We start from the raw sequence: 12486 nt of genomic DNA on the forward strand, positions 1-12486 counted from the left end.
TAAAGACACTCAACAGCTAACAGAAATTGGCAGAAGAGTTTTCAAAATATAAAAGTAGAAGAGACCTCTATGGTCCCTAAGCTATTTGAAATGCCATTTCACACATCTGTTTTCATACTTGGTAAATAGTATTTTTCAGTTATTAGTTCTTCCCCGTTTACCCCTTTCCTGCAGCATTCATTCTGAAATCAATGCAAACTGCTTAAACTAGACACCTGGAATGGTTTAAGTGGAAGTAACTTTACCAGACTCGTTCCTCCTGTCCTTTGAGATTTATGCACTACTTTATATATATACATTTTTGTCAGGAGAAGTTTATTTTACCATTTCTTGTGCAACATCATCAGGAGTTTCCTTCTCCAGATCAAAAGTAAACTCAATGGCTCCATTATCTTTGGGTTTTCCTTTCAGTTTCTTAGGATCTTCTACCCAGAGTCTTAAGGCAATAGAGGATTTCCTACCATGGTCTTCTTCTGCAAGTTCCACTCTTACCCCAGTATCTTCAGCAAAAAAGGCATGGCTTAATAAATCTTTAATTTCATATCTGCAATGGATATAAAGAATATTCAAATACTGCAAGTCTTAAGCAATTTCAAAGAGGTTTGTGACAAGAAACTGCTGTTAAAGGCAAAAACATTTACAGTATGTTTGGTGATCATCCATAACAAATTTTGTTCTTTGCAAAAAGACATAGTACCTCAGCGCATAGACACCTCAGCGTTCCTGAGGACTGCTGAAAAAATGACATTTCCTATTTCACAAAGCTTCAGCAACATTCATACAACACAAGCAAGTACAGACATGCAGATTATAGCTTTGCTCAACTTTGCTTGAGTATCTGAGCTTAAAGAGTACTAAAAAAAGAGGTTCCCTCTAGGTAGTCAGTTGAGGTCCCTAAAAACTGTATTTGTGGAAGTTAAGAAATACTGAACAGTAGATGCGCTCATCTAGGAGAGGCCAGTATAAGAAGATTAGGTTTTAAAACCAAAGCTGGAAACAAGGCACAATTTGTCTCCATATCCAGAGGTGAAGGGGTCAATGGAATCTGCTAGAACAGCTTGTGCTGAATCTACCATGTTGCATTCGTGGTTGACCTCCACCACACTCGATGCTCCACGCAGAACCTCCTGAGTGAGATTTTATGGACGGCTATGCCAGAATATGCTAGAATATGCTAGCTCGCATGTCCACAACGACGCTTTCTGACCTTATTCTTTGAAGCTGAGAGACAGACACACAACAATGGCATTTATTCAATTATCCTGACATTACACGGCAGGAAAGCAGGCAATCATTTATATTTGTATTTCCATTCTGCATTTTCTCCTGCACAGGGGAGACCCAGAGGCCAGAACAAAAATCCAGAGACAGCTTTGAAATCCCTGCATACACATTATTTAATACAAAACTTGATTACTTGAAACAAACCTTTCTTCTTTATTTTTGCAAATGCACTCCCCAATTATCTCCTTAATTTCAGGATCAGTAACTTTCTCAAAGCTTGCTGGCTTTATACCCTAAAAGGATAGAGAAAAACAATTTAGTTTGAAAAATGGTATCTCTTAATTAAGGACATTTTCCCTACATTTTACAGTCAATCCAATCCTTGGAGTAACCAATACTTTAAAGTTGTTAGTCTTAATGCAAAATTGAATTGAAGATTTAGGGCTACCATATTTCTACGTACCATTGCACTTCAAAATAAGCACACTAGTTTGTACATGAACTCAGCCATACGCAGGGCAAATCTCCCTTTTTCTTTACTAACCTTTGCAAACCTTACCTTTAGATCCTGTGGACTCTGAAGTCAATATGCAAGAAACAGCCAATTTTAAATTTTCAAAATAACTCTTTTCTGAAATTATTCCTTTTATGTTTGTTGCCTTAACTCTCAAAACACTAAATGAATAAAGACAAATAATCATGTTTTTCTTCAGATAGCCAGTTTCAAGAATGAGTCAAAAATACCTTGGAATATTCCATACTCCTGTTTCCCACAAATCTTTTGTTTTAATATGTCCCCAACACGCTCCAACACCCCCACCCCCCCAAAAACCCCACCCCAAGACCAAGCAGGGGGCAGGAGAATATGCTCAACAGCTCTGTGTTGCTCTTGCATTTCCCCAGCACATAGTTAGAATCTCATCAGCACGAGTGGCAGAGCAGGTGTAACCTATAAATCAACCTATAAATCAAGTTAAATCTCTGTCAAACGTTAACATTTTTGCTGGGAATGGTGTTCAGTTCTATATTGGGAACAGCTAACCTATGAGCATGGCCTTTCAAGGAGAAAACCCAACTGTTCATTGCAGAAGAAAACTTAGAGAAGCAGAATCCGCTTCTCCACATCAGGAGCTCTGGCTCGACGTAGGTGCAACAGGAAGAGTTTGCATTTCTTTCAGGTTAGGTGGGGTTGTTTCAAGAAGATGGAGAGGATTTAAAAGAAACACACACTTCTAGGGCAGTCATAGGTCATCTCTCCCTACTTTCGAATATTTCAGGACCAAGATCTTAACTCAGCATGGTTCTCCTGAGGGTATATAGCCTCTTAATTAAAATAACAGATAATCCTACCAACATAAAGAGAGACTGTAGGAGAAGCAGTATGCAAGTTCTCAGGCTAAATAACAGTTTATATATTATGTCATCTTTCTGTACATGTAATCAAAATATACTAAAAAATAATTTCTGGGAACACCTGGGCAATGAACACACACGTGCAGCTCTGCATTTTCAAAGCCCAGGGTGACCATTTCTTCTGATGCCAGGTTGCAGACAGGGAGGAAGGGATGCTCCGTTAGGAACGGCCGTCATTTCCAGCGAGGCCACCCTACCGCTCTCCTTGTCAAACGATGTAGGAGCAACTAACAGGTACCCAACATCTGTAACGCTGGTAACTCATTCCATTCAGTTCAACAGAAGATTTCCTGTGAATACTTTTCATGTCTATATTCAGCTATAGATGACAAGAGTGGCAATGAAAGAAGTTATCCTTTTTATTTGCAATGTTCAGCTTAAGTCACAAAAAAATTGATTCCATTTTAAAAAACACGTAACATCTCTACATACTAAAACAAGATGTACATGGATGAAAATTTGACAAAATTAATTTGGGAACAGATTCCGCAGTTAGACCCTATTACTTAAGGACCCAAGTATTTCCAATGAAGTCAATAAGCAGAATAAAAAGGAAACATGATTTCCTTTATCTAAAAAACCCAGAATCTGATTAAGCACATAACTGAATGGGATTTGGACATTTAACTCCATTCAAATCCTTTTAAAGTTTCACCCTGAAAGAACAGTAAATAACGCATCATGCAGTGACAGATAAGGAAGCCTGAAGTCCTGAAGAGTGGACTTTTGGCTCACCTGATGCTGGCTTGGACAAAAAAAAAAAAAGAAAACATGTATTTCAGAAAGTGTCTGCAAGTACTTCACTGAATTTAGTCTTGAATAAATTTTATGGGTGAATTTCAATGAGGGCTGGCACCTCTCTGAGAATTTCTGAATGTTCCAGCATCAGATTATACTTTTATCTTTTTATTAACATTCTGTTGCCATTCAAGCCTCAGATTCGACTTTAAACTTGGATTTATTTATTTATTTCAGGTCAACCACTCCCTTTTTGTCCTAAAACTCAAGAGTGAAATATGTAACTCAAATTCTGAAAAAAAAAAAAAAAAAAAAAAGATGGAATAGTCATACGAAGACTCAGCTTCCCAGTTTTGCCTAGGCAGAGAGCTGCTGAGATCCAAAAAAAACCATTCTTGTGGCAACAAAACAAAATAATCCGTACACGTGACTGGCTGGCTGTGACCCACTGAAAAGAATTATTTGCTTAAGCGAACCTAAATCTCACTTATGAGATGAGGGTTCAAATTTTGTATGTTAGAAAAATGTGTCAAAATGATAGGGAGTGCCTAGCCTACCAAAGCCCAGGCTTGCTCAAAACAAGCAAAAGCACACCACAGTGTGTCAAGAGTGTTTAAGAGAGCTCCGATACCTGAATTAGAAATGAAAGAAAACAAAGTACCACCAAAAGACATTTTTTAGCATGAATCCTCTATGCCCTAATATACCCTAAAGCTACAGGAGCCTATCGTTTTCTCAGATGGGGAGGAGTTTGAAGAAATCTTCGGTAATTCACAACGGAAAGCAATAGGACAAACCTCTACATTTTCAAACACTCCAGTCTGCTATAGGAGACCACTGACTTCCATCTCCGTGACACTTATCAGGAAGAATGGGTAATAAAGACCATCATCTGCCACAGCTTAATGTTTACTGAAAAATATCCTACAAACGTGCATCGGTATCAATTTAAATGGGAAAAAACCCCACAAACCCCCCAAAAACACCACCACCACCCTCCCCCCGCCCCCAACAAAGCAGTAGAGGCAACTTTCATCATACTACCTGAAGAGCTGTCAGCTACCTAGAGGAATATATTGCTCACGTATCTACGCACTCAAGGGAACCTGCCAATTGCTTTTTGTAATTGCAGAGCGCTTCATGGGTATCTTAACACAAATTGAACATATGAGAGACACAAATAGCATAAGGCATGTCACAGTATCTCTCAATTTAATTTTCTTTTCCAGAATTCACGAACAATCTTCATTTACATGGTTCGATTGGAACTCTGACATGACTGGGATGGAGCAGGGCAGGGCATACTGGGCATCTAGAAATCAGGTTTGCCTGAAAATGGTCCTTTTGACAGATCCCTGATGACTGACCCTGATTTTTGACCTTACAAATGGCTTCCACAAAAAAAATAGCAACTCCTCCAAACACCATTTTACTTTCAACATCTTTTGAAGGAACACTGACTCCTCTCCGAACATCTATTGTATTAATCTACTGAGCAGCTAAGCTATGAATAGATGACCAAACCAAACAAGGACAAAATATGCACAGTGAAGCACTGAACAGAACTGCTTTGCCAAAGTGTTTTCTCAATGCCCATATGCTGTAGTATGCTTTTACTCCTTGCTCTTCATTAAAATCTCCAAGGCCATCTCATTGCAATGCCACAAACCCTCCCTACAGCGCTGTGCCCTGATGCTTACAAGCCTCCCGACAACGAAGGGGGTTTAGGCGAAACGCAGGCTTCTATTTGCAGTCAAAGGACTCATCTCGCTCATTTATACAAAAGCCATCTGTCTTGCTGAGCATTCCCAAGGAAACATGGCACCAAAATTCAAAGTATATTAGCTAAGGAATTATCCATGACAGTTTGAAAACTGTACAGCCGTCTTGTAAACAAAAGTAAATTCAACACCACTGCCTGCACCTGAAATGCAGGGCTAACTGGTTGACATAAGGTGCACAGGGATTTTTTCATACAAATTCTTTAAATGCTTTTTTTTTTATATATATATATATATACACACACACACACACACACATATATATAAAAAACCCAAGAGCAAAATGAGAGAAGATCAAATAATCTCCCTTTCGAGAATTTCTCTGTCTCAAACAGGATGATTTACTTTGAATCCCTCACCACCACTTAGTCGCCTCGCCTTCTTTCTGAAGTCATTAGATTTGAAACACATTGCACTCCAGTATAAGATAGTTGAGTCTACAGTCAGGTACATACAGAACATTAAAGTTTTAACCTCCATGTTGGGGGCAAAAACATGAAGCTGGTTTTTCAGAGGTCTAAAAATAGCCGCTTGTCATTTTTCCATCAGCAGAGCACACTTTTGAAAGAGTAACACGTAATGCTTTATAAGATGCACAGCGTATGCCAGACAAGTCAATGTTAAGTCTGACCCATGTCAGTCAGTAATTTTTCTAAAGGCTTTCCTTTCACCCAGAAGGTGCCCTCCTAGTCTAGATACAGCCTACTCTGGACTAAAACTCCACCTTCTACCTGAAGGTAGTCTCTAGACTCATGTAGTTCCTAGAAAAGGAAAAAAAAAACTCTTCCCAAAAAGCTGAAACCACGTTTCCAACTGAAATTCCACCCTACCACACACTCTCTGAAGTCAATAAAGTGAAGGTAAAGTTCGCAATTTTGTCAGGATTTTGTTCCACGACATTCAGCAGTGAGATCACTGTGTGCAGTTATAAACTCATCTCTATTTCACTCCAAAATGATACTCAATCCTAATGCTAATCTAAGAAGATTATCTGCAGGATCTAAGAAGATATCCGAAACACACAAAAAGCCAATGCAATGTCGTTCATAACGTTATTTGTCTGTTGTTGCTGTGCTACAGCTATAGCATTTATTCTACCTGTATGGGCAATATCAAATATAGGCTCCAAATGCTGAGAAAACATTCAATACATTTATAAAAAAGAAACAATGTCCTGGTTTCAGCTGGGATAGAATTAATTTTCTTCCTAGTAGCTGGTCTAGTGTTATGTTTTGGATTTAGTACGCGAATAACGTTGATAACACACTGATGTTTTTAGTTGTAGCTAAGTAGTGTTTATACTAAGTCAAGGATTTTTCAGCTTCTCCTGCCCAGCCAGCAAGAAGGCTGGAGGGGCACAAGAAGCTGGGAGGGGTCACAGCCAGGACAGCTGACCCAAACTGGCCAAAGGGCTATTCCATACCATATGACATCATGCCCAGTATACAAACTGGGGGGAGTTGGCCGGGAGGGGTGGATCGCTGCTCGGGAGCTAACTAGGCATCGGTCAGCGAGTGGTGAGCAATTGCATTGTGCATCACTTGTTTTGTATACTCTAATTCTTTTAGTATTATTATTGCCATTTTATTATTATTATTATCATTATTTTCCTTCCTTTCTGTCCTATTAAACTGTCTTTATCTCAACCCACGAGGGGTTTTTGGTTTTGTTTTTTTTAATTCTCTCCCCATCCCACTGGGTGGGGGGAGTGAGCGAGCAGCTGCATGGTGCTTAGTGGCCGGCTGGGGTTAAACCACGACAAACAATATGAAAACTTAAAATGCAAAACAGAACACTATAAACACGTGGGTTGTTTTAAAGCGCAAGTTTGTGCTGCTAAACCCAACGAGGTCACCATGAACCCCCGGCAGATACAGCTGGTCTGCTGTGCATTCTGCAGCGCATCAGTAAGAAAACATTGGACTGGAGCTGCATGGGAAGGTCACAGACTCCGATGTTTCATCACTATTGTCTACATCAAAATCACTTGGCAGAATGATTAAACACAAAAAAAATCTGACTAAGAAAAACCATCAAGTTATGCATGAAAAATGAGATTATGGCATCAGAATGAAGGTCACTGCAAATATGCTGACCAGGAAATCACTCAAAGCGAACTGCAGTAAATGGGGCTTGGACCTGTTGCTTGAAAAATATGTTTTCTATTTATGTTACATATCCACTTTTTCTATGTTTACACTCCATAATTCAGGCTGAAAGGGCAGAGAGAGGTGACAAGTTGTAACAAGCATGTCTCATCTGACAGACAGATGAGCCCCTCTGTACATTTCGAAAATGACTGCCACTTTATGGTGGACTATTATATACATACAGTTACACATATGTAAAAACAAGAGTGGAAAACTAAAGCAGCATTTTTAAGCCATGAGAATATGGTCACTGAAATAAATAAGTATAACAATCTTACACTACAGAAATGCATAATGCATACTATCTTAAAACAAAACAGTAATGTCTCAAAGGTAATGTTTCTATTTTCTATACCAATAGGGAGTACCAATGCCTGTGACTTGAACAGCTATGACTTCAGATGTATCCTACGTCCTATTAGCAGGCAAGAGTTTGATAGAGTGTTAGGACACAGAGTAGAAACAATTGAAAAAGATATTCTACTGGTAAAACCAAAGTAATACACTGACTGTGCTGGGCAGCAGAGGGAACGGGCAGTCTAAAGAACAAGGTGGTTATTGTACCTTCACTAGCAAGCAATCGCTTGCTTGATGCAAACACTAGCAAGCAATTCCGACCCCTTCAGATGCTATTAGCACCTCCAGTGGTTGCCACCACGATGCTGAGCCCAAGGCAGGAAAAGTGAGTTATTTTATTTCATATTTTTAAAATAGAAGCATCAGGAAACTAGACATGGCAATCACATTTTTACATTACATTGACCCTCAGTCTAAAACCCTAAAAATACTGTTTACGTTTCTGGTGCAAAAAAACAGTTTCGTCAAAAATTAAGTAAATGTCTCACCTACAGGCTGAAGCATGTGACAGCATTCAGGAGCACTGCACCATTGATCTCCCCTCATCTGAGGTGGTCAGGGCCACCTCCTGCTCTAGTGAGAGCCCCAAACCTCATCTAACACTGGGAAGAAAACAGTCTAATTCAGCCTCTTGGGTTTAGTCTACGCTCCATTTCTATACTATATTTCAGTCTAGTAAAACCCAACACTTAGCAATAGCTGCCGCATGACCAACCCTAACTCTTCATGAAAAGCGATTTCAAAGTTTTTTCGTCTGTAAGTCGTCACCGCCCCAGCTAACGGGGCAGACCTCACCGTTTGGTGATGGCTCAGGACCCCACACCCCAAATTCCTACACCTCCACAGCAGCAGCAGCTTCCCTCAGCCCCCGCGGCGCCGGCTGGGCGACTCACGCGGGTCGAAGCGGGGTCCCTTGCTGTCGCCAGCTCTTCCGCAGATGCAGCTCCTCTAGAGAAGCTGTTGAGCCCACGAGAGAGGTTCCTTCTGCGATGGAGGATCTCCCCCAGGGCGCCGCTGCTCCTCTTGCACCCTGACCAAGAGGTCCACCCCCTGCTCCTCCTCCCTGTCTGACAGTTCGGGCGGCTCATGGCATGCGACAGGGCTTTTTCCCTCTCCACAGGGAGCTGGTTAACCCTTTCCTTGGAATGACAGTAATGCCAATTTTTCCATCTAAGGAATCCCGGTGCCTTTGCTCCTGCTGCTACTGCCCCGAGTTCAGCTGAAAGACGCAGTAAACACACCCTCCGTGCCTGTACCTGACGCCTTCTGCTTCAGCTTTCCCTGCTACACTGTTCTGTTTCAAAAACACCCCTTACAAGTAATAAAGTGACCTTTCAACAGCTTCTCCGCCATTACTTATTCTTCACGATAAGCATTATTTTCCATCTCTCTAAAGTTGCTAGTATCAGACCAGTTTTACAAAGTTATAATAATTTACCATAAAATCCTCAGCTATGTAAAGGTTATTGCCACAGAAAATGAGTTGGCTCAGGCTTTCATCAGTGTTTAAAAAAATGACTACTTAAGTCTGCAAATTGAAATATAACATCTAATTAGGAATCCTCTGATTAATCATTATTCTTTGCCATCTTGGATATTGCTTTGATAAATGAAGCTTAGGAGTCTTACGAAGTCTTAATTACCAATATTCCAGATGGCTAAGAGTTGTACACAGAGTTTCTCTGGGTATGTGGAGCAATGGAAGACATCTATATTATTTGTGGCTCTAGATGCATGCACACATACCCAGGTCACCTTAACATCAGCTAACCGTGAGGGCAGCCCCAAAAACAAATGAGGCACGCTGCTCATGCAACGCCTGTCCAAGGCAGCAGGTAACACACCCTACACTTCCCATGAAAGCCGTTCAGTATCTAGGCTTACAAGACCGGTATCACATTCAGCAGATGAGGTCCCAGAGCCCAAAATTAGAAGAGACTCTTGTTATCACCATGTGGAGCTTTAGAGCCCAAGGAGATGTCTCCTAAGCTACCTACAAAGATGGCATTTAGAGGGTATCTGAAGGACTACATACCTAAATGAAGCCAGCAAGCCATTGTGCCAAACGAAATAAACTTTTCCTTGTAGGGGAGGAGTGAGCGGAATAACAATGTGATAAAGCACCGTGAAATAACGATGTGGAACAAGCAGCCGTCCTCATAAGGATTCAGGCAAGCAACTCCACTGAGCCATCAAACCTATTTCATTTCTGTGAGAAGATGTAACATGCGTTTCCAGCCAGCCCGTGCTGCAGAGCGCAATGGCCTGCAGTCAGTAAACCAGCAGACCCATCTCTGCCCACACTCCCTTCCCTACAGCGCCGTAGGGAGCTGCTCCAGCCATAGCGATGAAGCTAACTGCACTGCTGAGCAGCTTCTGATGCCTTTTTTTAAATTATTATTATTATTTCTGAGTAGCTATGGGTTGAAAGCAACATTCTAAGAAGAGTTAAGCTACCAGAAATCAGGGTTGCAGTCCATTGGGAAAGATTCAGCTTTACGAAGCTACAAATGTCAGCTTGCAATGGTTTACACAAAAACGGGATAAAGCTGCTTCCCCCCTTCAGATGTGTCCTCCTGCTTTCAGAAAGTCATGGCATCTCTCTCATTTCCAGCAGGGACATCCTCCTGTGTCTTGTGATACTGAATTCAACTTTTAAACACAGACTCCCAAATCATTTGCATCCCCCCGCTCCCACCAGGTTAGCATCATCACAGCTGGTTAGCACAGCAATCTACAACAAGAGCACCAACTTCCCGACATCCCGGTCTTCAGTGGTGGGAAAAGACAGATATTGAACAATACAAACTATACCTATAGGAATTAAATTGCACATCAACCCATCATCTGGCACGTGTGAGTGTTTGGGTATCTGATGAAACCATCTCTATATCCCGTGTGAGAGATTAGCATAGAGCAAGTCAGAAAATGCAATTCTGACCTCGAGCAGTGTTTGCTGACTGCAGGATTTCACAGAACCGTATTTGTACTAGCCTGGTTCACTAAACCTCTTGGAGAAGGCAAGTGGTCTCAAGTACCTTTCAAAAATCAACCAGTTATTACTAAGTTTCATTTGGGAAGACTTTTGCTCATAACAAGCAGTTGGATAAGAGGAATACAAACTAATTTTGGGACCATGCTTTTGGAGACCGAGAGATGGATCCGCTCAATATATTTACTATGTAAGCCTAACTACTCTTTCTACCTTGTAGATCAAAGAAAGAAAAGCAACCTTATCTGTAGCTAATCTTTGCAAATTTTGGTGCAGCTTTCTTCCGAGGATTACCCTCTTCACATCCCGAGTGTGCAGACTGCATCTTTTGGTGATGCACGAGGGCCCAACCACACACCTCACTATCTTCTTTTGTAACAACCAGATGGAAAGTACCACCTGGGAAAATCTTTGACAAACCAGTCTGTTTAACATAATCTATCCTGAAAAAACCTCCTGTAACTCTTGGTTTCACTTAACCAAGTAGAACAGAATATAACTACAGCTGCCAAAGCCTTTGGCAAGTCTCATTTCTCTGCAGTCAGTGATTTGCAATCTGATAGCATCTTACAGACTCAGGAGTTTTTTCAGGCATTCGCAGTACAGCTCATATAGACAAATACATTTATCATCTAGGGGTGAGAATGTTGGAGAGGGTATGTTATTCAGTGTAGAGATTATTTTAGATTGACTTCTCCTCCAGCCTAACCCCACCTGAAAACATAGCAAACCCATTTCCATGGTTCCTGTCTGGGGATTACCAGACCTTGCAGAGCTCCAAAATACAAATATAAAGCCCCTCTGGCTGACTCCAAAACTAAACATTGCTATCTTTTCCCTTTTATATCTTCAGATAATTTGTTACACATACAAACAAAGAGAATCTGTGCTGGAAATCTGAATCAAACATCCTCTGCCATATAAATAAGTATTTAGGCTGTAACCTGAAAGTTAGTCCTTTTAGCTTTGTGGGAAACTTGATCAAGTCTGAAAAGTCCCCATTTAAGAGGCAAGACTAGAGCAAAGATTTTTCCCTGCTCATTCTTCCCAAGTTTTACGTATTTTTGGCTGATGGAGACAAAATCAGCAACAAAGATTACTGAAAATACTTTACACCGCTGCAGTACAGTCAAACACAATCCAACTGTGGAATTACAAGCTTACAAATAAACCTGTAACACGTTTGCGTAACCCAGAGCTCAGATACCTCAACTCCTACAACACACTACCCGTTCGACAGTACTGACACCTCATCGAAATATGTTTTTAAACCTTCAAATTACAAAATCCCAATACAAATTAAGGATGTTTACTCACACAGGTTACTTTCCGGTAAATTTGAGCAGCATTCTGGCATTCTGAGTAAGGGTATTCTGAGGTAGCCATTTCCAACATGCACATTCCAAAAGCATAGACATCCACAGATTCATCGTAGTGTTCCTCATACATTTCCGGGGCCATAAATTCTGGTGTACCTACACAGACACGCACAAAAAGAATGTAAGTTTTTGATAAAGTCTAAATGGCTTTAACCACCATCTTTTTCGCCTGTAAGAAGTGTGCCCATTATACCTGTGCAAGGGTGCATGCAAGATTATTGGGGAAAAAAACCCCAAATGAACAAGAGAATGAGATATGGCACATTGCCTGACCATACTGGGAGTCATGAAATGGTTTCTTTTTCTGGGCGGAGAGAGGGATGTGTACAGGCTTGTGGAGGTGACAAGGAAAGAAGGAACGAGAACCTTCACTCTTGTTTTTATCAACACAAATCTGCATTTTTTTTTTCCTCCAGAGATACATAGCAACCACCTGGCAGACAGACAGCACT

General features: G+C 40.9%; 1 protein-coding gene across 1 annotated transcript in view; it reads right to left on the reverse strand.

Annotated features, from left to right (window-relative positions):
* WNK2 (WNK lysine deficient protein kinase 2) overlaps window positions 1-12486 on the reverse strand; it is a 109332-nt gene that overhangs the window by 50796 nt on the left and 46050 nt on the right. Inside the window, exons 5-7 of the mRNA XM_050904678.1 lie at window positions 11973-12130; window positions 1429-1517; window positions 325-544 (exon numbers count right to left, since the gene is read on the reverse strand). Of these exons, the coding sequence (XP_050760635.1) occupies window positions 325-544; window positions 1429-1517; window positions 11973-12130 (467 nt within the window). The remainder of the gene's footprint in view (window positions 1-324; window positions 545-1428; window positions 1518-11972; window positions 12131-12486) is intronic.

The sequence above is a fragment of the Gymnogyps californianus genome, chromosome 13, assembly GCF_018139145.2.
Source record: "Gymnogyps californianus isolate 813 chromosome 13, ASM1813914v2, whole genome shotgun sequence".
NCBI classification, from domain to species: Eukaryota; Metazoa; Chordata; class Aves; order Accipitriformes; family Cathartidae; genus Gymnogyps; species Gymnogyps californianus.